The sequence below is a fragment of the Taudactylus pleione genome, unplaced genomic scaffold, assembly GCF_031769625.1.
Source record: "Taudactylus pleione unplaced genomic scaffold, aTauple2 ptg000659l, whole genome shotgun sequence".
NCBI classification, from domain to species: domain Eukaryota; kingdom Metazoa; phylum Chordata; class Amphibia; order Anura; family Myobatrachidae; genus Taudactylus; species Taudactylus pleione.
This window is the reverse complement of record NW_028285061.1, coordinates 80,928-108,619: the sequence shown is the minus strand read 5'-3', so window position 1 is coordinate 108,619 and position 27,692 is coordinate 80,928. Positions and strand designations below refer to the sequence as shown.

The following is a 27,692-nucleotide window of genomic DNA, read 5'->3' as shown; positions in this document are numbered from 1 at the left end:
TCTGAAAATCCTGGACACCGGAGGATCGTATCGACAGGTACGATACCATAAGAATTATGTATGCCACAGTCCGTGGCAGATCCCAGCAAAGTCTGGCCTATCTGCTCTAAACATCTCAATGAAGACAGAGCCAGGGAAGCCCTAGGACCACAGTAGGGGCGCAGTCAAAGACAAACGATCCAGGTCCAGGGAAAAACAAGGACCCTGAGACAACAGGTCCAGATAGTGAAGCAGTAGGAACGGAGTATCGATGAGGAGACTCCGAAAATCTTAGTACCAGTGATGTCTGGGACGAACTGGAGCCCCCAGAATGAAAGCCCCTCCGTCTCTAATTAAACTTCCGAAGACCTCGAGGAAGAAGGGAGACCGGAGGACACAGGTACACAAAGTGGAAGGACCACTTCACTGACAAAGAGTCACTGAAGGTAGCTTCAGTACTCCTGGAGCTGGACTGTAACACCGGTAATGTGTGATCAAGTCAGAAGGCAATGAGGATCAATCCCCTCAGGGAGGCCCCCTCTGCTCACCAGGAGTTGAAACCTCTCTTGGAGAAGAGACTAGTCCCCGGGATGCACGTCGCAACGGCTGAGGAAGCCCGCTTCCCAATGGAGAGCTCCGGGAATAAACACTGCAGAGTTGGCCAGGAGAAGACCCTTGGACTATGTCAGAATGGATGACATACCTGACATTGCCACCCAACTACCAGTGTTGCCTAGATGGAAGTCACTGTTGTGACACTGTCGGACTGAACCTATTCAGGTTTACCGTGACATATGGGTTAGGCCAGAGTGAAGGTCCAAGACAGCCTAAAGTATCAACAAGTTAAGTGGCAGGACAGAAACGACAGACGTCCAACTGCCCCGAAACGAATGCGGACCAGACACTGTCTGTAGCAAAGAACACCCTGGACGAGATGGCCATAGCCACCCGGACAGAGACCAACTCGCCTCCGGAGAAAGTATCATCGTTCGAACAGCGATCCGATGGGAAAAACTCGATCCATCTGGAGGGGAGTCAATTATGGCAAGGCCTGGAATGGAACTGAGCACATTCCACCCTACCAAAAGGTAGACACTCTGGTAGACCGCGCATCACAAAGAGTAATGACATATGTCGAATGCGTAGATATCCGCACACTCCAAGTTGAAGAGTGGAGATCTTGTCTTACGCCAGAAAAATTCTCAGAGTCTGAGAATCCAGCAGTGCTCCCAGATGAAGAAAACCCTGTGAGGGATGTAGGGAGGACTTTTTCTCCGTTGACTAATTATCTGTGCCGAGAAGAAGCCACGGTTATCCTGACCTGGCGGTAAAGTACCTTGGTGATCCTGCTAAAAGCAGGAGACCGTCCAGAGAAAGGAGCATTCGGATACCCTGAACAGGTGAACTGTCAGAAAATCCATAAGGCTGGTAAACCCCGGTGGAGTTGAGGACAGTCCCAAAAGGCAGAGCCCGAAACTTACAAGTGTTGCTGTGGCACAGCAAACCTGAACCCATGCTGATGAGATGGCTCTGTACGTACCCGTAGGTACGTATCCTGAATACTCAGATATACCCTAAAATCCCCAGGTTCCAAACGTCGGATGATGGAGCATGGACGATTCCACCTGAGTCCAGGCACCGTTGGAATCTGATTCAGGGATTTGAGACAGAGTATAGGCAAATGAGGACCAGTCGGTCACCGCCCCAGAAAGAAAGTAGAACAACCAGTCCCTCACTGAGATAGTGAGGTTGGCCGAAATAGCTCTGCTTACCACAAAGACTGTATAGCTTTCTGGGATTGTAAGGCCCTGATCAGGTCTGAAGAAGGGCCCGTGTAACAATGCCTGTGAGGAGGCTGCCTGAGCAATGAGAGGCCGTTGAGAATCAGTACCTCATTCTGGAAATTCCCCAGATGTAGACCTGTCCCGTCAGGCTGAGGGTATATCCTCAGGGTCGTCCGGAAGTCCAGGACTGCTCGGTACTGGATATGGTGGCCCCCATGGAGGCCGACAGCCTAGGAAAAAACAGGCCTTTAGGCTGACCCTGAGGACAAAAAGACTTAACAGAGTTAGTCCGAATGTAGTGGGAGTAGCTAAAGACGGTATCTCCCCATTAGTGATACTGCCAATGATGCAACGATCTTGTCAAGGTCCGGACCAAACAAGATCTTCCCCATGGAAGGAGTGTGCACCTCTGCTTTCCCATAACGCAGCCATAGGGTACTGCGGCGGATACAGACGCCGCCGAAACCCTGAAAGTTAGAAGACCGGCATCCCATGAGGTAATCCCACATATGACCACTGCATATTTTATGTGAGCGGCAAAAGATATTTGAACCTCAGGACGTGTTGGAGGGGAAAAACGTCACAAAAGCATCACCATGCGATGGCCATGGTAGGACGGGCAACAGGCCCTGAAAACGAGTACATTGATTTCAGGCAAAGTTACCACCTACGGATCCGTAAAATCCGTCCAGGCCGGGATGGGAGGCGTATTAATGCCTGTAACCCGATGATTAACATACAAATCCATCCCAGAAGGGGATTTCCATTACTTGTGAGGACCCTCAGGGAATGGGAAACAGGAGGCCTTTGTGACTCCTCGTATCTGGCGACAGCCAGACTCCCGCTATGAGATCCATCCGCTGGGCAGAAAACGGGAGATGTATGATACAGGTGCAGGATCGACATTCTCTATATCCAGAATGAACCTGGCTACCAGCCCCAAAGCAGGGATAATAATACTTGAAATCGGCTCCCCCCATGTGAGAGGGAAAGAGCCGAATATACCATCCAGTTCACGGCAGAGCCACTGGTCAGTAACCACAGGGCGTATATCACGCCAATTAGTATTTCTATAAAACGACATCCACCAGGGTGGCCGTTGTGGTAATCCCTGCAAGGGGAATGACAGACCGATGTGGTATCGGAGGTAATTCATGTACTGTGAAAAACCCCGGCGGGGAGCGACAGTCTGTTGCACAGGGGTAAATTGCAAGAAATTGCGAGATACCCCGAGTTCAAAAGGGCAGTATGGTGAAGTAACTCCAAGCGAGTGACGACAATGGGGCCCGCCCGGCGATCCTCAAAGGAGAGGATCCTGAGAAATAAACCGCCCTTTAAGGGGGTCGTGCAAGGGGCCCCGCACCAGATGGTGCCGCATACATAAACCTTTCTGAGTTAAAATCCTCCGCACTAATTCCTGCAGGCTATGACTTGCAGGATAGCAATAATGGGTGCAGTATCGTGTGCAATCTCCTGGTTAGATATATCTGACTACCTTGACGGAAATATTAAGCAGCGCCATACCGGTCCTGACTGACGCTAAGATTAGCTGCAGGGACCCATTATCAGCGTATGCAACTCACAGTTCCATCTAAAATATGGCAACGTGCAGCACGCAACAGTATGTGACAAACCTCACAGATATTAACAAATATATATATGTGAGGTCTCAGAACCACCCCAGGTACACCTGTATTAGGGCAGATAAAGAAAAGAGATAGATATACACTGACAGGTGAGAGAAAAAGCAGACAGTCAGCACTAGCATAAGTCACATACAATGCAGAAAAATATATATACATACATAAGCATGACATATAATATACTGCACAATGTCGCTACATTCAACTGCCCAGATTCAGTGTCTGGGAAGGCTATAGCGCTGTGTACACTCACCCAAAATGGCCAGGTACGCAGGGGGACTGGGCTCACTGACATCCTAAGAGTTCTGCAGCACCACAGAGAGAAAATGGCCACTGGAGACCTCAGAAGAAGCGTGGCCCGCGGAGGAAGCAGCTCAGCGACGCCAGACTATTATTGAAAGGCGCGCTGAGCTGAGGGGAGGAGCCGCTAGACAGGGAAGGCTTCCTCCCCTGGCTAGCAATTAACCCCCCGGGATGCCGGCTCCCGCTCCCGCTATAATCCCTGGTGGGCTGTGGACACGCGGGGTATGCCTCCATGGAGGGGGAGCCCGCCGCCACCGCTAGCGCCTCCGGTCTGTCCCCAGAGACCGGAGGCATAAGGCTGCATATTCACACGTGGATCACCGCAAGCGGTGACCACGCGACTTACCTGTCCCCGTCGATCCGGCAGCAGCCCAGGGATTCCTCCAGAGCCCGGCTAGTACAGACTCTGGGGTCCCGCTGCGATCCCCAGATCTGTACTGGCGTTGCAGCGCCGGCGGGGTGTAGGAGCGGCAGCTCAGACGTCCATTGGACAGTCTGATGCTGCCACTCTGAAGAGTAGTAAAAAATAATAAAATAAAACTCTTTTAAGCTTAGGGGCTGCTAAGCAGCCCCCCTGCAGTAACGGTGACCCAACTCCGGCCGGGCACCAACTTAAACTGAGGTGCCTCTGGCTGGGGGGTGGGGTTATAGGGAGAGTGGACCCAAGTGCATCCTGGGAGCTAAAAGCTTTAACTGCGTGGTGCCCGGATTTGGTTCCCAACCTATACCCCCAATGTCAACCCTGTGGACCCCCTATGGACCCTGAAGTAGAAAATATGAAGTTTGAAGCAGGTCTATTATTTTGGGGATGTGGTGTTCGATTTCGATTTGAATATTACTAAATCAGGGGTTCTTATGTTGGTTTATGTAAAAGTACAGATATTTAGAAGATATTCGAATGGTATTCGGTTTTATATTAGATTTGGTGGTTAGAAATCAACTCAAAAATGGTCCATTCAGTGGGTGCGTTATGGGAGTATTGCTGGAGTCAAAGCAAGTGGCTGCGTTCAGACGCACAGCAGCAGGCATAGGAGACCATGGTCAGACTAAGTAAGAAGCCATGGGGAAGGTGTAAGTTTCGATGATGCAACTTATGGTGGCGCATAACGACGCACCAATTGGTTTTACACCGTGCACGGATGATAAAAGTGGGAGACTCAGAACTTACGCATTCAGCCACACAAATGTACACAAGGGTAGGAGCTTGTAGCGGCAAATGCATAAAGTTGTAGGCTGGCGGACAAACACGGTTTTGTGCGACTTATTGAAAGCAGAGAACATCCACTACTATGCTACAATATCAATGACATTGCCACTGTATGAATCTTTAACAGATTAGCAATAGGTGATATTCTAACCGTCACCTTCCTGCTTTACTACAGGATTTGTTATGTGTCACATATGCATACATGAAATGCCTGCTGATATATTAAAGTGAAAATGAAAGTTACATGCCAAAACGCATAGCAAGAGTTGCCAAACCAAGAAAAGAAACCTGTGAAAAACTGATCACTTTGTAAAACAAGTCAGATTTCTGTAAGTGACTAGCTGTCTACAGTACTATGTTGCTTCAACAAGGATCTGTATTGGAGAGATGTCAGAATCTGGCGACGTTACATGCAAATACATACATAAGAAAAAAAAAAACACCTCTCTGCTTTACACACAACTAAAGTGTTTTCACCCCTGCATGACCAGAACAAATCTGTCCATGTCACTGGGAATAAATTTTCTTTTTTTTTTTTTTAGCAAAGTTGAAAAAAACTTCCATTTGGTAGCATATTGGAATATTTAAATGTTACTTTTATGGGTGAGGGAGAAACGCAAATAGCCACGGCACTTATTGTGCGCTTTTACCGGCCGGGTTAAGTACCTAAAGCAATCCAATTATATTCTGCAGTAAGGCATAGAGTCTGGACAAACTGCCTAGAGCTATGCAATTGCCGTGCACAGTAAGCCCTGAGAGTGCATTTTACGTGATTTCTGTTGGATGTCTGAGGTGTGAACAGAAATCCACCTTGTGCACTCTGGGCTTACCGCAGGCAGTAATTGATTAGTTCTAGGCTCTTAACCCGGAAGTTAAAAGCCTGTAAATCCCGCTGCTAATTTCATTGCTTCCAATGTGTTTATTACAAAATGTAACAACCAACTTCATACAAGTCGAAGAGGACCATATAGGTGTACAAGGTCTGATAATGTTATAGGAAAAAGACTGGAAGAGGTAAACTCCCCTTGAAGGTATGTTGACAGGCATGCAAGTACACAAATCCCTACGTTAGGGTAAGTGTCTACAGCGAATGTTGGTGCAGGTGAATGTTTGGGATCCCATGCACCCACACTTTTTTTACTGCAGCAACATAGCACTTATAGAAGTCTAATGCTAGCAGACAAGACAAGAAACGGGCAACCCTGCATTATTCACTCATTAAGTGACAGACTGCCCTTAAGTGGTTTTGCATCATGGGGGTTCCTTGGATACCACATTCTCAAAATACAATTTCTAACACTAGAATTATAGTGTTCACTCTAGCAACCTACACCTGTCAAAACCCTTGCAGTTCCTCTTTCCTTCCTGGGAGAGTCTCTCTGTTCTGGTGTTTCTAGCACACACAGCTGATGCAACAAACTGCTGAGATACAGACTAGAGCGTGCTAGAAGCACCAGAGCAGAGACACCCCAGGCTGGAAAGAGGAACTGCACGGTTGTTTTTGCGACAGATGCAGGGTGGTAGAATGAACACTAGAATATATAGATGGCAATTCAATTACTTGCAAGCTCCCGTTGAACCCCTGCACCATGTGTTGCAGAAAGCTCTTTCAGGAATCATGGAAAGTAAACCACTGCTTATTTTTGCTCACGCTTCAGCAATAAAAAATGTCTTACCTTTAACATCCCACAGAGAGTCACTAAGTGGTGCTCCTAAGATCATTGGGGGATGTTGAAGACTTCTAAAGAGAGGGGAAGTAGACAAGTGGAGAAGTTTCCTATAGCATCAGCTTCTAGCAAGTATTTTTGAAGTACATTCTATAAAACAGGTAGAAACTGATTGGTTGCTATATACCACTTCTCCACTCTTTAAAAAAGGCTTCATACATCTCCTCTACGTGGTAAATTGAATGAGCTCCTTAGTGCTCACTCTGCACAATCTGGTTCCAGTACTACTAGTAGAAAGGCTCTTAAACAGTCAACATCTTCCAGACTGTTAATAAATGGCAGGCCAGATTCACTACAGACCAAACAGTCATCATTTGTAGACTTTATGCAGTTGGGAAGCCCTGGTCCTCATACAATTACAGATTGATCCTGACTGTTAAAGGCTATGAAACAGCGCTGTTTACACAGAAATGGACATAAGCAGCATGTCTAATTAATGCTCATCTGCACAAGCCACAAACCATGCAAAAGAAAGCTTAAAACTTTCTTCAAAGCGCTGAGGAAAAATGATTACTGGTAGACTAACATAAGGTAAGTTACGGTGCATATGAGGAAAAGGGATCTCAAAACAGAGAAAAAAAGCACCTGATAGTGGCTTTACAAGCTCATAACCACTGGCATTTATATACTTTTATAGCGTCCTTAAAAGCAAATATATGCTTCTGGCACTATAAACCATTGTATCTGGCATTAACATACAATGGCATTTTATATGCATTCTGCTGTAGTACCATTTTTCAAAAATGTATTTTCTTCCATTTACTGTATTAAAGGCATTGGGAGATAGAGGTAGCTCTAAAGGTTATTTAAAATAAAAATCAATATTTAAAAGCAACATCATACAAAAATGAGTTACTGCAATAATAGTATACCAACCAAATGTTATAATAAATAAATATTTTATTCAGAGATGTTGGGATAATATCAACAAATTGTTGTCCCGAAAATATGCCAACAATGCATTCTGTTATAGTTCATTAAGATAGCAGTTTACACAGCTCACATCAGTTCACATTTTCAACCAGGAAAGATATAGTGATCACTTGGAATCACTGCTTGTCCATTTTCTGATGCATAGTAAGCAATGTGTAGCGCTGTCTCTAAAGGGGGTATTTAATTCCCAGACATCGGTGCAATGTAAAACTCAGAAACATCATAGTGTCTGCCAGCAAAGCAAGTTTGGAATAAACTATATGGACTAATGTAACTGGTGCATGTATGTCAAGCCAATGCCCAACAGTACATCACCAGGAATTTTAATTTTCCCACTAAGGCTATAGTGTTCAATCTAGGTCCGCCGCCGGTCCTAGAAAGGGCAATCTAACTTGCTCTCCAAAACTGTGCGAAAAGGGGACGTGGCCACAAGAAAAGGGGGCGTGTCTAAGCCATATCCCCTGTACATCACTCTTGGGGGCGTGCCCGGCACTTAGACTTGCTGGGTTGACCCAAAGCTCTTCTCTGTATGTGAATAGATGCTATGCACATGGCATCTATTCACCAGCGTTGATCTCTGCACTGCTATTTTTCCCACCCGTGGAACACTGCGGCCCGCAAATTGTGACGGCAACCACCAGGTTGTTTTGGCGGTACCGCTAGGCTACTGACAAACGATAAATAAAAAGATCAACATTATGTAATAGTCTAACTGAAGGACTTCTTTGTATTAAGAACATGAGGAACAACACTGATCTAAACACACCTTAAGAATGCAGCAGGTTCAGTTTTTCATGTACTTAAAAAATTTCACAAACATAGTTAAGTTGCAGAAAGCATACAGCGCATTGATAAAATGCAGGGACATTTTCTGTCAGAGAACATCGGCAACAACTGACAAATTCCTCACAAATCACTGAATTGTCACACAGATTTTTGTGTCCAATGTCAAAGTCACAGTGGGTGAGATTTACCTGGCCTAAATGCATTCTGGTCTGCAAAAAAATAGCAGCCAATTATCTAACACTTAGAGGACTATTTATAAACCCTAAAAGGTGAGACACACTTTTGGGCCATTTAACAAGCGTATTGGAGCAGATATTGGATGACCCTCTTTATGCCCACATATGCAGTTCCCCATACATTTTTATGGAGACTGCGAAAATGCTCCAGTTACATTTAGCTTGTACTCAGCCATCTTTAGATGGCATAAGTCCATTGTAGCCTATGAGCTACATTTTCACATTCTTTTTCGAAGAAACCTCTCTGGTACTTACCACTAAAGCATGTGTGGTCTGCTAGTGGCGCATAAGAATTAGCTCTGGCAGTCCTCAACCCGGAAATTAAGTGATTGCATAAACGATCATTTTACTTTTTTAGTACTTTCATCAGTATGCGCACTTACTGGTGCCCCTATCCTAGTGTCTCAGTTAGGATAAAAAAAATCCCACAAAATCATTCCAAGACACCAAGTACCATCATTAGCATGTGTCTTTATATTTTATTTGTGTTAAAGCATCAAAAATTAGGTTTCAATTGAAAGTAACCCTTACAAAATCCAGTTGCTAGCTGGACTCGGGCAACATTTCCTGTAAAAAGTGAGAAACCTACTGAAGAATCAATAACCCAAATTACGCCAAAATTTCAGAATAGCTAAGTTATTATGCAATTGTTGGGGAAAGGAAAATAAAAGTATAGACTAAAGACCAGCTTTGATTTTTATAATTTGTTTGTTTTGTACCGTATTGTCAAGATATCAGTGTGTATGATTGACAAAAAAATTGCTAAACTATATTAAAAAAAAAAAAAAAAACCCATTGCATCCAGTGGAATGTTTTTTGAGCATGCGCTCTGTAGTGATGCGACTGGCCAGCATAAGTTATTGGCTTCACAAAAATGTGTTATGAACACAAGACAGATGACCACCAACCTGTATCCCAAAAGCACTTCCCCCTGAATTTCCAATCATGTTTAAAAAAAGGGGGTTGATGACTCAACTTTTTGATTATAGATGATTTAGATAAGGCGATTACAAGTTTGTATCTTCAGTACAATATTGTCAAGCCTTGAATTACTAATCAAAATAAAACTGGTGGCTCGCCTGCAGCTTCCAGTACAAAGTGATTTCTCACGGGTTTCAATCACTAGATCTACAGTAAAAAAGGTTAACAATGTCTAGATAGACATCAAAAGGTCGACATGGATGAAGATAGGTACAAATGGTCAACAGGTTCAAAAGGACACATTTTTTTTTTTTACGGTTAGGCACCAGGAGGGAGTGTTCGGGTGAAGAGTTCGAAGAGAAAGAAAAAAAAAAAAAAAGTGTCAGCAATTTCAATGTTGACCTTTTGTACCTATCTTCATCTGTCGACCTTGGCTACCATTTGGGGTCTATCTAGACATTGTCGACCCTTTTTACTGTAGATCTTTAATACAAAACCCACTTCTCATTCGTCAAAAGTAGTGAGCTGCCATTAGTATTTTCCCTGAGACAATATCACTCCACACGGAAACGACTGGTGTTAAAGACACTACTTTCATCCTTCTTGAGGGTGAGGCTTAATAGGTGTTTGTGTGGAATCTGTATGATTTACAGCCGGACCCATGCCCGGCAGTTGGAATCCCAACAGCGGCATCCCGGCAGAGGAGGAAATCCCGATAGTCGGTAAGTATATACTAACCTATTCCTACCCCCTAACCCTCCCTTAGGAGTGCCTAACCCTAACCTTCCCCCTAGTGCCTAAACCTAACCCCCCCCCTTCCCCTAGCCTAAACCTAACCTCCCGGGAACCCTAAACCAAACCCTCCCCACACCGCAACTATCCGCGCACGGCGTCCCTTCGACCGGGATATGTCTAATTACAGGCGTCGGCATATCGACGCCTGTCTTTAGACTCTTGCCGGGATATGACAGTCGGGAATCCGGCTGTCGGGATTAGGTACACCGGCTTCCCGACTGCATACAGTTTGTGCAAGTGTTCCATTATTAAACAGTTTCATTTTGCACAGCACAAACTTTGCCATCGCCTCACCATAGACTGACAAACAAAAGTTTCAACACACGGGTACTCTGGACACTGGCAATGCATGCAGCTTCTGTGTGCGACTCAGATGCTAACCTGGTTAACCTAAAATAGGCAAAAGATGAAGTTCCAATACAAGAAAGTCATGCAGTGCATTGTTGTTCTTAAACTGCAACTTTATAACTTTTGTTTGCGACAAAAAAACTAATCCTAAAAGGTGCGTATCCACTTGCCGACAATGAAGGACTGAACGATAAAGATATCGTTAATTATACCGTGCAGTGCCCACACTGAATGATATGTCATTCAGCGCAGGCACCCTGTCTCATCCCCGAACATGCTTAACCTATTGTCAAGTAGACCATCATTTTCGGGCGATGAGCGATGCCGACAACAACCAGCGGGCACACGCATCGCTGGTCGTTGCCGACGTTTTCTGCACGATTAATGAGCGATTGAACGATAACGATTTCGTAATAGTTCAATCGCTCAATTTTCTCGTCGAGTGGATACGCGCCTTAAGTGTCTAGTACACTACCAACAGGCTATGATGAAAATAAGATGCTAAATTTAAAAGAATAAAGCCCGAGAACAGTTACCTGTGGGGAAGCGTCTAAGTCCTGCGATATAGCGCAAAAAGGTGAATGAGGACGACTATGTACACCATCGCTCCAATTACCGGAAACCAAAGGCTGATACAACACAAGAAAGAAAGCTGTCTGAGTCCATAACAGCATGGAGACCCTTCTACACGATTTTGCTGGGGCATGTTTGAGTTAAAATGGGTTATTTTAAAAGGACAGCCCTTTTATATGCAAATAAGGTAAGCATCTAATGACGGCATGGGAAAAAGCAAGAAAAAATAATTTTATACTTAAACAGGAAAACTAAGTTTTTAGGCAAGATTTGGAACAAACTTATGAGCAACCAAGGTGCGTTTTCATAACAAACCATAGTAAGCCAGGAGGACATATTTATAAAAAGTATCAATTGAAGAGTATTAGAAATTGCACTTTGCAACGATAGCTGATGTGTTTATATGGTTTTATGTTTCTGCATTTGACAATTTCAAAAAAACATTAAGGGGTCAATTCAATTACCCTTGATTTAGTGGTGTACATTTGCCCTATACGATATACTGTAAGTACTAGCTACATCGCAGATTTCTATGGAAGCAAACAGAAATTGGGTATGTAGGGGGTCCTGTCTGATGTTATGATGTTCTGGAACGCAATGAATGGCACCCCTACATGAGAAGTATCCGTAGCACATGTGAATTCCTAAAACATCCATTTACATTATTAGGCGAATGCATTCTTACAACGTGCAATTTGAGAAACCATTTTATATTCACTTAGAGAATAATGATCATAGACATTAGGGCACAACTCGGAGAGATATAGATACGAAGTCTTATTTCAGGCTATTGGAGTAAAACATTGGGCGGAATTCAATTGATTCCAGCCCCTATCGCGCCCGACGGAGCTATTCAATTCTTGCTCCTGTCGGGCGCGATCAGCTGCCAGTGCTACATTTCAGCTCGCAGCCCCAGGGGGATTAGAGCTGAAATGTGCGAAGTGACCAGTTTGGGCACCCAAACATCACTTTTCGCGGTCGCGCCCAGCACTTTGGTCAGATTTAGCTGCTTTACGCGGCTAAACCTGACCTCTATTGGCGCGATCAGAACGAAAAACTGCATCAATTGAATAGCAGCCCGCGATCTCCTGTCACTTTAGACGGGAGATCCGAACCGCGTAATCAACTGAATTCCGCCCATATCGTCTCAGATTATGCAAGTCATACATCTCTCTTTTGTCAAACTCAGAATTTATCTGTCCCTTGAAATCAATTTCAGGGTTTCTAATATTTTCCAATAAGAATTTGATTCAGGTTTTTATTTCTGAAATATTGCTGGTTAGTATTGGAAGCCAATATGTATAGCTAAAAGGCGGCCCCCATAAAGTGCACAATTATCGGCTAATCTGACCGATAATTGCAGTGCTTGGCCATGACCGAGCAACAACGAACTGTCTTTCAAAACGCCAAACAGATGTGATAATTGGTGTTCTGAAATACTCACTATTAGACAGATAGATCAATTACCTGACAGTGTATGGTCAAATAAGCAATCATTAGGCATTTGACTAAAACATGGATATCCAATTAAAAAGCACAGATATTGTTATTTTGGGTTTTTTAAATAATTCAATGTAAAACACTTATACCAAGACCATAAACAAAACTGAACCAGCATACATCCTTTTGATGGTCCTATCTACTACCTCAATTCGTGTGTTACAAAACTGTCAGGGCTGTAAGCACTCTGTGGAACGTCCTCCAAGACTCATCTCCAAGCTGTGACACGTTCTCTGAACTCACCTCTTCCAGCAACTTTATCAAATTCTAAAACCATCGTAACTTGTCTATACTACCCCATTACCAAAACATTACGGCTCACTCATACATTCATTTATTCCTCTTTTATACTGACCCCTGCCTAAATCACATAGGTCATATTAAGCACTTTTTTCACCATTGCTATATTGCTGAAACAAAATGCAAAAAGTGGCACACAACTTCATGTATCAAACACCTATTGTCCATTAAATTGTAAGTTCATGAGCAGGGCCCTCATTGCTTTCAGTCTGTTAATAACCACTTGTTCTATTGCAGTTTGTCCAGAACTATAGAGCCAGAGCATACTGGTGCTATATAAATTAATAAGAGCATAGAGGGGACTCATGAAAACTGGTGATAACAGTACTGCAATCACCTTAGATGCTTGTTTTTTTTTTCTCTGCTGTGTTCAAGTAGCACTGCTGAGATCAATGGATTAGTAACTAGTTAAAAAAATTATAAAAATACATAAAGTAAAAAGTTTGTTTCTTCTTACTGTACTTACAGTAGATCATAAAGCATACCAACAAAGATAAAGAGAGAACTATGAAGACAGATTTGAAAACAAAAAAAAGCTTGATAGCAGGAACAAAGGTTTATTAATATATAAAGTAGATCTGGGAAACTCCAATTACTACGTGGGTTTAAGTTTGCAAAACATTGCATTATACTGTACAGTGTGCCAACCTCACTAACATTCGGGGGTTGTGAAATTCAATGTGGAAACCTACCTCCGTCTCTCTCACGGACTCTGTGAATGTGCATACTTTTGGCCTTGCCATGCCCAACACTGTCAGCATATTTTTCAGGACTGTCTGATCTTCGCATTTTATTTGGGGGAGACGGATCTGAAGAGTCACGCATCTTGTCATGACGGTGATCACCGCTGCTTGGGTGACCCTTTGATGAATACTTAATAGTCTGAAAAAATGATGATCTCTTTAAAAATAAAAGTATGGTCATAAAATAAAAAACACCCAATACCACTAATTCTGTTTTAACAATTTGTATAAATTGATTACAACAGTTAATTGAAATCGCCCCCTTACAGTCCACTCAGTTAAATGTATATTCATGACTATCTTCTGACATGCAACAAATAAACCAAAGCTGCTAGTGGCCAACAATCAGATCACATACATAGGAAATGTAAACTGTATTTTCTGATTCGTTTATAGAAAAATAAAAAAAAACCTATATATGTCTACTATTTATATTAAAAAGAAATTAAAACACTAGTTCTGTTATTTTCCTTCAGAAACCCTGGAATACCTACTTAAGATTTATAAATCTGGATTTTACTAAATGCAAGGAAGTAGAAGCTGAGATGACAGCTGACAGCACAGTAGTGCCCAACTTCCTAAACTCATCATTTACAGAACATAAAAGGGAAGTGTCTTTCCATTCACTTTAAAACAAGAAATGAAACCCCAAAATGATTCAACTCCATGGGCCAAATTATAATAGACCACAATTTGCAGGACAGAGCTCAAATCTGGTGAGATAGTCTTAAGGGGGGTATCCACTTAGCGATATACAAACGAGAGCACGATTGAGACATTGCAATCGTGCTGTCGTTTGTATAGCTAGTGATGTGCCTAGACTGAACGTTCACTCGTTCAGTCCCAGCACATCCCTCATCCCCGCACATGCAGAACCTGACGAGATCGTCAGGTTGACCTGCATGTACGGGCGATGTCGGAAGCGACCAGCGGGCACGCGCATCGCGGGTCACTTTCGTCCAAAACATGCCCGATGCATGCGTGATTTGCAAGCGATTGCACGATAACGACATAGTTATCATGCAATCGCTTGTTTAAAATGGCTAAGTGGATACCCCCCATAACAACTCAAAGTGCCAATTAGGTTAAAAATGGAAAACCAGGTTGGTGTTTAAATCTAGTGAACTAATCACGGAGGAGCCTGTACAAACTCCAGCAAATCAGACTATTACAATTGGCCCCATGTCATAGAAAGAAAGTTTGAGGAAGGGCCTCTGTATAATACTGGTTAGATAGTAAGAAGATTTTTCATCAGTTAGGTCATTCAGTATTACTAATTAGGTAACCCACAGGGCCTTGCACCACACTGGCGGCCCAGGACTGCAGGGCCTTGCACCGCACTGGCGCCCCAGGACTGCAGGGCCTTGCACCGCACTGCCGCCCCAGGATTAATGTTACACATAAGCACTGTCTAACTATAACCTGTCCAGGAGACTGTCCCTATACAGACAGCTTAGGCAACCTAAGGCTCTCAAGTAATAGAGGAACTACAAGTGCCAGCATTCCTCTGGTACAGCATGCTGGGAGCTGAAGCTGCCCAAGTCTGTATTGAGCAATTGTTTCATACCAGAAATTAGAAAAAAAAATGTAAAATAATGTAGAAACCCATAACAGTGAGGGGGTGTGAAACAGTGCGGGGGGGCTGGAGTGGTTACAGTAAGACCCCTTCCCGAACGGAGATCTCCGCACTAAGGCCTAGGGTACAGGCCGAAGCCTGAGCTCTAGTAGCGGCTGCGCCCGATGTACCTGGTAGGGTTGGGAGTCCCTTCGGTCGTGACAGCTGTAAGAGACAAGACAGAGAAGTTAGGGGGGGGGGGTTGAGGGGGGGCAGGGGGTGGGGGGGTAAGAGGGGAGGGGGCTCCCGCCGATGGCGGCCGGGATGAGAAGGGGGGGGGGGGGGATAGCAGGGAAGATGGCGGAGGGAGGAGAGGGGTGAGTGGAGGAGGAGGAAGAAGAAGAGCGCTGCATTACCCATCACTGAGTCTCGGTTGTTTCCTTGCATACATTACCATCAATGCCGTGTGTGAGTGGGGTGTGGACGCGAGAGGGAGTACAGACACCCGGCCGCCGGCGGCGGTACCGGGGCACGGCTGTGGGGGTAGGGGTTAGGAGAGGCCCCGGGATATCACTATAGATCGGGTTCGGGGCAGTGGGAGCACTGTGCACGGTACAGTGAGGCGTTAGTAGGGCGAACGCCCGCGGTCCATCTCCCCCCGCACACACAGACACAGACGGCACAACGTAGCGGCGGCGGCTACGCGGAGCATCGGGAGCGCGCACCACACAGAGTCACAGTCACAGTCCCAAGCGCCAGAGCGCGCAGGCGCTGCCCCTCCTTACCCAGCGGCACAACGCGCAGGCGCAGTCCCGCCTCTCAGGTCGGCGCCGCTGCGTCCGTTCACCATATACGACCTGTCAGTGACGTCCGCAAGCTTTTTATTTATTTATTTATTTTGTTAGTGTATAACTTTATTGACAAGAGAGGTAGGGTGACAGCAGCAGGTACAGGTCTACTGTTACATTGCAAGGCGAGCACAGCGAGCCAAGGGGGCGTTACTGCTGAGCCACCACTTCCTGACTTGTGTCTTCCCCCCTGTGGTTCTCTGTCATCGGGATAACATCGTCTGTATTATTTTCTATTTCTTTTTCTAGGGATGGACCGGGCTCTATTCTGCTAAAATATTACATAAGTAGCTGTGTATATCATTTTATTATGCCCATCACAGCATAGACATGGTCACTCTACCAAGATGCTATAAGTTACGGAATATATGAAGGCAGATGTACTAAGGGCCTGATTCAGAGCTGCTCGTAAGCGGCCGCTCGTTCGTTCCGAGCGATGTTTGCCCAACTGCGCATGCGTACGGATCATAATACGCATGCGCGAACCAGTCAGTGCGGCCGAAAATCGTTTGTTCGCTAAATAGCGTATGCCTGCTAATATGAGTGACAGGAGGAGGCGTATGTGGGTGGTAACAGGGGAAGGTGCTTGTAAACGGGGAGTAGAGATCCGAACGCAGGCGTGCTTAAAGGTCAAAACGGGCGTTTTATGGGTGTGCATAATTAATACAGCAGCGTCATTGACCACGTCACTGGGTTATTTTATAGTCAGAACTACTCGCAAGATTGTGGTAGGAAAAACCAACCACAAGAATAGCGAGCAGTTCATACTCTGGTCGATGTACTCAATATAATAAATAGCGGACATGACGTAGGATGCGAGCGGCCAGGGGGCGCAGTTATCCAAAAAAACGACCGCAAGTTTTGTTCGCTCGTTCAGACATAGAGGCGTGAACAGACCGCAAACAGCGAACGGTTCATTTGAATAGCCACCCCTTTTCCTGAACGACCGTCCGCGAATTGCGTCCAGCTCTGAATCAGGCCCTAAGTGTCCACACACATAGCGATATTTTACACGATCTGGCTGATTCTGACGCATTGGAACGACAGATCATGTAAAAAATGGCCAAATCGTGAGTCCCCACTCACGATCACAATGCGATGCACGTCCCCGCTGGTCGCACATTGCATCGTCAGATATGCCGTGCAGTAGGGCAGATCTGACTATCTAGGACACGATGCACTGTGAAAGTGTGACTGCAGGAGAGATCATTTGAAGATTGGACACCAACTTGTGTGGAGATCGTGTGCAGAACTGCCGGGGAGAGTTTCAAGGGAAATCTTACACAAACCGTACACATCGGCTGATCGTGTGCAGATCGCCATGTGTGTGGCCAGCTTCAGTACATCTCCCCTATAGGCTGCTTATCTTAAACTGGAAGGGAGTGATAGGGCTCTAAATGTATAGGTTCTTATGTACTGCCTTAGGCCCTCATTCAGAGCCGCTCGCTAGCGGCAGTACGCTCGTTCCGAGCGATGTTCGCACATCTGCGCATGCGTACGGTTTTTAGTACGCATGCGCGAACCAGTCAGTACGGCCGAAAATCGTTTGTACGCTATATAGCGAGTGCCTGCTATTTTGAGTGACAGAATGAGGCGTATGTGGGTGGTAACAGGGGAAGGTGCTTGAAAACGGGGAGTGGAATTCGAACGCAGGCGTGCTTAAAGGTCAAAATGGGCGTTTTAAGGGAGTGCATAATTAATACAGCAGCGTCATTGACCACGTCACTTGGTTTTTTTAAACTCAGAACTGCTCGCAAAATAGCGGTTGAAAAAACCAACCACAAGAATAGCGAGCAGTTCATACGCTGTACGATGTACTCGATTAATCTAATAAATAGCGGACATGACGTATGGTGCGAGCGGCCAGGGGGCGTTTTTATCAAATAAACGAGCGTATGTTTTGCGCGCTCGTTCAGACTTAGAGGTGGGAACAGACTGCAATTTGCGAACGGATCATTTGAATAGCCACCCCTTGTTTTTGAACGAACGACCGCAAATAGCGAATGGCTCTGAATCAGGCCCTTAGTACAAGATACTAAAGAAAAAAGAGCCAGGGGGAAATGAACCAGGCTGTCGAAGAGGTATTTTAGAAAACATGCAAAACAAAATGCAACAAATAAAACCATAAAAAGATAAAATGGCGCCTCCTAGTGCAGTATTAATGTCATCACACCCAGTGATAAAATTATGAATGTTGGTCCCGCACCAAATGATTGATCCAAAAGTACTGATACTTCCAGAGCAGAAGGTTAAGGGCAGGGTGGGCGGTGCTCCGGCAGCACATGCACAGACAGCTCTGTCCCTGCATGCGGTTGTTAGTACATCCTAGTGATATTTCCTAAATTTGCAATGCAAATTTAGTTGAAATTATCACACTACAACTGCATTTTTAAATGCAGATTGTAGTAAATATGGGCCAAAATGATTAAACTTCAGACATCACTCAAAGAGAAAAATAGACATACACGGTGTAGTGTGTCACAACTTTTATATTTATTACACAATAAAATGCACACGTACATCAAAGAAACAGAAAAACAGCTTGTCTGGATCTTTTTCCATTAAGGAGTGTGAGAAGTTCAAAGAGTCTGTAATCCAAGCCTAAAAGTACCGCCACTGATCTGTTCCAAGAGCTTCAAACCCCAATGCTTTTCGTCTTTTTGAACACAAATGTGTATAAAAAATCAGGACATAAGTTGGATGAGGACATAGGTTTATTAATACTTGTCTTGTAACCTGGCAGGGACTACTTAACCATAAGTACCTCCTCCTGCCATGTGAAAGAACCAGGAAAGCAACAATATTTATATATGTTATAAAAAAGTTTGTAAATCAAGTTGGAATAGATATGGCACCATGTCCAATTAAGTAAACATATTCAAAAAGATGTAATAAGATCACTTGGGAAAAGTAAAGTTTCAGGCTGCCCCAGAAGATTTTTCAACTAAACTTTAGCAGTAGGGGGACTGAAATTAGTCTGAAGCTAGGTACACACATCATCAGTGACATAGCCTGTACACACTGGCCGATATATGGCGGATTGGACGACATAACGTCTAGTAGTGTGTACCCGGCATTGGAGCTCTCCAGCCTACTTATCCTGTGGCCAATCTCAGACTCCTTTTATCTTTTTTTCCTTACATGACCTCCTGCAGCACTGGGGGTGTGTTTTCTGGATTCTGGGTCTTAAAATTTCCTCTCTGCTTCTCTGTTGTGGGACCTACACCGCTTCTGGCTACCATAGCTGAGGTCTTCTACTTGCCGCACCACTGATTTGTGGCTCGTGCCTGTGACCTGCTCAATGTTGCCTACTGCCTTTGGGTGACTGTTCCTGTCCTGGACTCCATGCTGCTGGCTTCCTGCTGTGTCCTCCTGCTGCTAGCCATCTTGGGGAACTGCGGTTGGTGTTCCAGTGGTGAACGCTGTGCTGCCATCTTTGCTGCATGCTGTCTGATACTAAGCTGGTTGCTGAAGTTCCTCCCAGCGATCGTTGGCTCTTGCTGCTGAGGGGACCTCTCGGGTGCTGCTGCTGACCACTGGCTGCTACTCTCTAGGGACCTCATTCAGAGTCAGTCGACGCGGCCGCGCGGACGTACGCCACCGATGTTCGCTATACTGCGCATGAGTAAAGTTCGCAATGCGCGTGCGCAAACTAGCCACTACGATCAGAAATTTCTCTCTCCTTGTACACAGCCAGGTCGGTAGTTTGAGTGACAGATTGAGGCGTTTGTGGGTGGTAACAGGGGAAGGCGCTTGAAAACGGGGGAGTGGAGATCCGAACGCAGGCGTGCCTAATTATGCGAACGGCGTTTTATGGGAGTGCATACGGTTTATGGGAGTGCATAATTAACAAAGTAGCGTCATGGCACATGTGACATGGGAGGTTTTTACACTGACATGATCGTAGAGCTTAAGAGAGGGTATGGTCAACCTTAAGCTCTACGACCAGTTCCGATGGTCTCGATTAATCCTTATATGCCCGGAGATGACGTGCAATGCGTACGAGAAGGGGGCGTATTTTTTTTAATTCCGGCCGCTTCCTCCCCTTGGTCGGCTAGCTACCGATCCGAACTTAGGGACGCAACTTGCGAGGGAATCATTTGCATATCCGGCCCCTTTTCCCGTGCGGCCGCTTCGACCGACTCTGAATGAGGTCCTAGGTCTCTTGTGGTATTACCTCGTTGTTCAGACTCCCAAACCACAGCTGCCATATCAAGAGTTGGTCTCCGCTCTTGTGCAGCTCCTGCTGCTGATATTGGTAGCCTGGACTACTGTTTCTTCTGCCTACCACTGAACTTCTGGTCCTGCTGGAATCTCCTGGACCTATGGGGAGATGAAAGGTACTCTTCTTGCTGTTTCTCTTGCGGTCCTTGTCTCCTGTTCAGTACTACCCTTTGGACTCTCGCTTCATTGCTGGTTCTCTTGAATTATCCTGTTCTTATTTGGGTCGTAAGGTACTGTGTATATCCTTTCTGCTGTTTGATTTGCAGCTCCGTTCTCCTGTTCAATACTACCCTCATAAAAAGCATTTTTATTGCTGTTACTTCCTATTACTGTTCCCCTTCTACTGGCTGAACCTTCTCTGGGCACCATGGAACAACTCCTTCACATAGTTTTTGCCTCGGAACAGGGTGGTGGCATGCTGAATTGTCTCTTCTACATTAGGATCTACAACTTCCATGGGTTTGCTTTGATGGGACTGAGGATTGTATTTCCAAATTTGCGGCTTGTGATGTTTTTGTCAGTGCTCACCTGACCTCCTTAGAATCTCAGAGGGTGGCACATTAAGATAAACAAGTACAGAACCGTCTGTATGATAGCCAGCCCTCCTACTTCATGCAGTTTCCTATTCCCCTACAAGTGAGTTGGGGGGGGGGGGGGGGCGGGCTACAGTTTCTTCGACTATTCCTGGAAGGTTGCGGCCTGGCTTGGACTGGGGACCTAGGACTGGATTGATTCTCTATAATTGACTCTAGTGCTCCTAAGTTCCCGCCCTTGTTTGATTCTTTGCTTATCTTTGTAATGCTTAATTATCAGTACATGGCATACTTGCCTACTTTTGAAAAAGCATTTCAGGGAGATTGTGAAAGCAGCACCTATGAGCGCAGCTGTAAAGTGGGCGTGGACGGCTACATCTGAGGGGCGTGTCATAAAATTGATTTACATACACATGTAAATGAGCCCCAAAGTAGTTAGTAAGATCTACTTGTTGATGAAAACACACTGATCACTTCTCAGAAAATACATGTAACCATAGGGATCAGTGGGGCAGATGTATGAAGCTCTGGAAAGTGATAAAGTGCAGAGTGATAAACGACCAACCAATCAGCTCACAACTGTCATGTTACAGGCTGTGTTTGAAAAATGACAGGTGGGAGCGGATTGGTTGGTCATTTATCACTCTGCACTTTATCACTTTCCACAGCTTCATACATCTGCCCCATTGTGCCTTATAACCAATGCAGGGAAATTATACTAATGATCCCATTTGAATGTATATATCTCTGTTTTTTCTTTTATATAACAGTAGCATAATGGGGGTAAGGTGAAATGAGGGAGATTGGTAGACTCTTCAGGGAGACAGGGAGATTGCTGCTATTTCAGGGAGTCTCCCTGACAATGAGGGAGGGTTGGCAAGTATGGTACATGGTGCTTTTTTATTCTTATGCTGGGTACACACTGGTCGATATATTGGCCATTCAATTGATCAGCCAATGTATCTGCTGGCCGTCAGTCAGTGTGTACAGACGATATGTCTGTGAACGATGTCGTTCACAGACATATCGCATTAGCTGTGCTGCACAGCCGATGGACAGATATGTCTGCATATCTGTCCAACGGCAAGTGGGGAGGGGGGTGGGACACGCCCCCTGGCCGCCGGGACCCACGGGCAGAAGCAAATGATGGCCGTTCAGTGTGTATGAACGACCATCATCTGCAGATATATCTGCAGATCACTCGATCTGCAGATATATCGCTATAGTGTGTACCTAGTATTACATTGTGTTTGCATATTTGATTGCTGTTATCTCCTGTAATTATCTTTAGTTTTCTTCAGGGGTTGCTCCGTGATCCTTTTAGCTTGCCTACTTGCTCTTTTCTTGTTTAGCTTTTATATTTAGTTAGTATCTTGTTTATTATTTTTGGGAGTCCTTTTGTTGGCTCATTGATCCTGGGCTCGATACTCAATGGTCTTAAAGTACACACGAATAGTTGCCTCCATGTTTTTATTGTTGGAGTGTAGTTGGGAGGTGAGGTTTGTTTGAGGATCCTGATATGCCTTGAGTTGGGTGTATGGTCATATAGGGTATGGTCATATAGGGCAGGGGGCTTTGGGGGGGTGCTATTTGTTTAGTCTGTTGTCCATGTTTTGGAGTTAATGGCTACTGTTTATTCTGTTAGTTTATGTTAATCTTATCTTTTGATATACGTTTATCCTATATGGACAGGTTATCATTGGAGCGACTCGGTTTGTTGTTGGGTGCTGGGGTATAGCTGCATTGCATTGATGTTTTTTCTTGAGCTAAGTACATTTCTCCTTCATCCACTAGGGGACACTGGAGTCTCAGTACAGTGGGGTATAGATGTGGGATAATTGGGATCTGGCACTTTAATAAATTGAATAGTAGCTAGCTCCTCCCCCTCTATACCTCCCTACAGGTCAGTCTTAATTTTTTGCCAAGGGAGCTGGTCCCATACAAAGAGCTCTCTGCTAAAAATCAAGGATCCTCGATCAGCAAGAGGATCAGACAGGCAGCTCACTGCCCCTGCCTGTCTGCTTCGTTGGAGCTGCCGGGGAGACCTCACCGCTGCTGCTTGCGGCCTGCGCTGGGGTCTTCAGCTACAGAGACCACTGTCTCTGGGGGGTACCCAGATGCACTGTGTGCAGCGCCCGTCGCGGTCCCCCATTAGCTCAGCCCGCCGCCGGCAGCACTTGCCAGCAAGAAGGTTAGTGACTCCTGGCACCCTGAGTAGCAGTGTGGCCAGGAGAAAATGACAAATGGGCATTAAAAAGCAGCAACAAGGGGGTGGAGCCTAACAAACAGTTCTGCTCCTGCCTCCCAGCTGCCCCAGCGCTCCCAGAAGGAGGCTGGTGGCCATTTTAGAAGACACAGGCTGATGACAAACGCAGAAGAGAGACTTGTCTGCCCAGATTGTGACTGCACAGTAGGGTTAGACTTGTGAAGAGCAGGTTAGACTGTGTTCACACAGCGATTACAGCACATGATATTGTGTTACACAGCGCTGGTCTCTGCGTCAGCGCTGGTTGGGCTGGGTTAATAGCATAATCTCTCTCTATGCCCTTAATCTCTTCTTTCTAAACAGTCTCTCTGTGTGTGTTTGTGTGTATCACTACCTTTTCTCTGTGTGTGTGTGAACAGTGAATTTTTAACATGACATCAAAAGGGTCTAAGGCTACACAAAAAGCTGTCTCCTGTAAGAATTGTGCAGAGAAGTTTACACAGGGACTGTCATCCAGTTCCCTGTTGTGTGAGAAGTGTGTTTCAGAAACACAGACTGCAGCATCCCCACAACACCCTATTTGGGCTGATCAAATTACATCAGTCATGTCTCAAATGTCTGCAGAGCTGGAAGCTTCTCGCAGGGAGAGAGAGGTCAAAAGATCTCAGAGGTCTGCCTTCACTGAACTAGACTGGGCACGGTCTTTAGCCAGGTCTGTAGAAGGGCTCACAAGGGTTATGTCAGCCCACGTTCCTCCCTTGGCATCGTCCTCTAGTGTCCCTGCTAGGAGACTAATACTGAATCCCCTTATGTGGGATGACCCGGAAGAGGACGACATGCCTGATACAGAGGTAGGGGAGGTACAGGACCCTATAGAGGAACAGGCGCCAGAGGAAGTGGAGACTGTATCTCAGGGTGTAGAGGCGCTAATTGCAGCTATATGCCAGGTGTTACATGTTGAGCACATGGACCCTGTGGAAGTTAGGCCATCTATCTTTAATAAGAAACAAAGACTAGCAGCCTCCTTTCCAGTGTCTGAGGAATTGGAAGAGATCCTTACCTCAGTGTGCAAACACCTAGATAAAAAGTTTCAGATCTCACGTAAACTTTTATCCTACTAACCCTTTCCTGCAGAGTGCAAGAAATTATGCGACACACCTCCTTCAGTGGACCCTTCAATGTCACGTCTGTCTAAAAAGACGGTGCTCCCTTTCCAGGAGCAGTTTCTTTAAAGGAGTATTCTGACAGGAACTTAGAAACTACCTTAAAGTTTATGTACACTGTAGCGGGGGTGTCCCTTCGACCTGCATTAGTCAGCTGTTGGGTCAACAAGGCAGTGGAAGCATGGGCTACGCAGCTTGCTGAGGGCCTTAAGACTGGTGTTCCGGCAGAGGATCTGGTTCCTCTAGCGGAACAGATTGCAGAGTCTGCTTATTTTCTTGGAAAGGCTTGAAAAGATATTTGTAGTCTTTCCTCTAGATCCTCGGCTTTGGCTGTCTCAGCCCGCAGAGCCCTGTGGCTGAGACAATGGCAGGCGGATGCAGAATCTAAGAGCCGTGGAAGCGCTTCCATTCACAGGGGAAGCTCTGTTTGGAACGGAACTGGATAAGTGGATATCTCAAGCCACAGGTGGTAAGTCCACTTATCTCCCATCTGCTGCTCCTCCTAGGAAACCCTTTGCTGGATCATCCATTCAGTCCTTCGTATCCCAGGGAGATTCAGGGGTCGTGAAAGGAGCTCCCGCTATCTCCCGTGGTTCCAGAGGCAGGGGTAGAGCCACTGCATCCTCCCAGCAGGATAAGACTTCAGTTAAGCCTCCGGAATGACACGCTTCCTTCTCTCCTGGGGGACCCCAGGGTGGTAGCTCACCTTTCGAAATTTCAAAGAAGTTTGCATCAAGTCTTGCCAGGACGCGTGGGTCCAGGACATCATTATTCAGGGGTTGAAGATGGATTTTCAACTACAACCCCCTCCTCGTTTTTTCACAACCGGTTTGCTGGCATCAGCGGACAAACGGGTTGTAATACAGGAAGCAATAGAAAAGCTACTGTCTTCTCGAGTAATAGTGCATGTCCCTATCCATCAGCAGGGTCAAGGCTTTAATTCCAGCTTGTTTGTAGTTCCCAAGCCGGACAGCTCACTGAGACCCATTCTGAACTTGAAATATCTCAATCCTTATTTGCGGACCTTCAAGTTCAAAATGGAGTCCCTGCAGTCTGTCATTGCAGGACTCGAGAGGGACAAGTTTCTGGTATCCTTGGACATAAAGGATGCTTATCTCCACATTCCTATTTGGCCTCCTCATCAGGCATTCCTTCGGTTCGCAGTGTGGGCCTCTCATTTTCAATTTCAGGCCTTACGTTTCAGTCTTTCATCAGCACCAAGAGTGTTCACGAAGGTCATGGCAGTAATGATGGCCCCTCTTTGGATTCAAGGGGTTACTATCGTCCCATACTTGGATGACCTGCTTCTCAAGGCTCCGTCAGTCACTCAATTACTGCAGGACATCCGGGTAACACAGAGTCTTTTGTTACAACACGGATGGATCCTGAATTACCAAAAATCTCATCTACAGCCTACTCAGCGTCTGCCTTTTGTAGGGATGATTTTGGACACGGTGGAGCAGAAGGTATTTCTTCCGCAGGAAAAGGTCACCTCCATCCAACACATTGTGCGATTGATACTGCGTCATCGCAGGGTGTCAGTACACCTGTGTATTCGCCATCTGGGAAAGATGGTTGTGACCTTCGAGTCCATCCAATACGGGAGGTTCCATGCCCGTCCATTCCAACTGGACCTCCTCTCTCAGTGGTCAGGGTCCCACCTTTTTTTTCACCAGCAAGTTCAACTGTCACCCAGGACTCGAACATCTCTCTTTTGGTGGCTGAATTCCTCTCACCTATTGGCAGGCAAGCGGTTTGCAATGTGGGAATGGATTCTCCTCACCACAGATGCCAGTCTGAGAGGATGGGGGGCAGTGACTCGGGGAAGACACTTTCAGGGCCGCTAGACTCGACTGGAGGTGGTACTGCCCATAAACATTCTGGAGCTAAGGGCCGTGTTTTATGCTCTTCAGGTAGCACATCCTCTGTTGAAGGGCCGTGCCATCAGAGTGCAGTCCAACAATGCCATGGCTGTAGCGTACATCAACAAACAAGGCGGCATCAAGAGTCGGTCCGCCATGAGGGAGGTAAGCCGCATTCTTCTCCAGGCAGAGAAATTTGCTGTAGCGATATCAGCAATTTTCATCCCAGGGGTAGAAAATTGGGTGGCCGACTACCTCAGTCGACAAAACATTCATCCGTGAGAATGGATGCTCAACCCACAGGTCTTTCAACAACTGATTCAGCGTTGGGGTCTCCCTCAAGTAGATCTCATGGCGTCAAGGTTGAACCATCAACTGCCACTTTACTGCTCACAGACAAGAGATCCACAGGCGGTGGCAGTGGATGCTCTAACAACTCCTTGGCGGTTTCAGTTTGTTTACCTGTTTCCACCTGTCACACGCCGGCCTGGAGACCCCAGAATCAGACCCCGTCGCTTACCTGTGTGGGCGCTGACCCGCGCTGTCTTCCGGCTCCCGCGCTGTACGCTCCTTCCTCTTCTCCCTAGGCAGTCTCTGCTGTTGTCCTCTGGAGGGTCCCGCTGCTGTGCTGCTCCCACGCCGGCTCCTGCTGACCGCTGGTCCCCGCTGACTACATCCAGGAAGCGCTGTCCTCCGGTCCATGGGCGCGGCCATCTTGAATTGCCCATGTGACCCCACTACCACCAATGAGGAGCCTTCTCCTTCTCTCTCAGCCTGTCAGCTCCCAGTGTCCACTATAAAAGGATCCCCAATGCTCACACAAGTTGCCAGTGCAACTAGTTTCTTAGTTTAGCTAAGCAAGCCTTCCCACTGCGCTCCAGCCGCTCCACGTAGCCACTCAGCTACCAACGTCTACCCACGGCTATCCAGCCGTTCCACGTAGCCACTCAGCTACCAACGTCTACCCACGGCTATCCAGCCGCTCCACGTAGCCACTCAGCTACCAATGTCTACCCACAGCTATCCAGCCGCTCCACATAGCCACTCAGCTACCAACGTCTACCCACGGCTATCCAGCCGCTCCACGTAGCCACTCAGCTACCAACGTCTACCCTCGGCTATCCAGCCGCTCCACGTAGCCACTCAGTTACCAACGTCTACCCACGGCTATGCAGCCGCTCCACGTAGCCACTCAGCTACCAACATCTATCCACGGCTATCCAGCCGCTCCACATAGCCACTCAGCTACCAACGGCTATCCAGCCGCTCCACGTAGCCACTCAGCTACCAACGTCTACCCACGGCTATCCAGCCGCTCCACGTAGCCACTCAGCTACCAACGTCTACCCACGGCTATCCAGCCGCTCCACGTAGCCACTCAGCTACCAACGTCTACCCTCGGCTATCCAGCCGCTCCACGTAGCCACTCAGCTACCAACGTCTACCCACGGCTATCCAGCCGCTCCACATAGCTTCCTAGCTACCACGTTACTGCCGCATTCCTCAAACTCCTGTCAGTTCGC

At 46.2% G+C, this 27,692-nt stretch overlaps 1 protein-coding gene across 3 annotated transcripts in view; it reads right to left on the bottom strand.

Moving 5' to 3' along the window:
• Positions 1–16,213, bottom strand: part of WAC (WW domain containing adaptor with coiled-coil) — a 111,856-nt gene extending 95,643 nt beyond the window's left edge. The window contains exons 1-3 of one of the 3 annotated variants that reach the window (XM_088455538.1): positions 16,119–16,213; positions 15,525–15,558; positions 13,728–13,917 (exon numbers count right to left, since the gene is read on the bottom strand). In XM_088455538.1, coding sequence (XP_088311664.1) covers positions 13,728–13,917; positions 15,525–15,558; positions 16,119–16,183 — 289 coding nt within the window. In that variant the 5' untranslated portion in view covers positions 16,184–16,213. The other 2 variants (XM_088455539.1, XM_088455540.1) reach the window with 2 other exon arrangements.
• Positions 16,214–27,692: the final 11,479 nt, after the last annotated feature.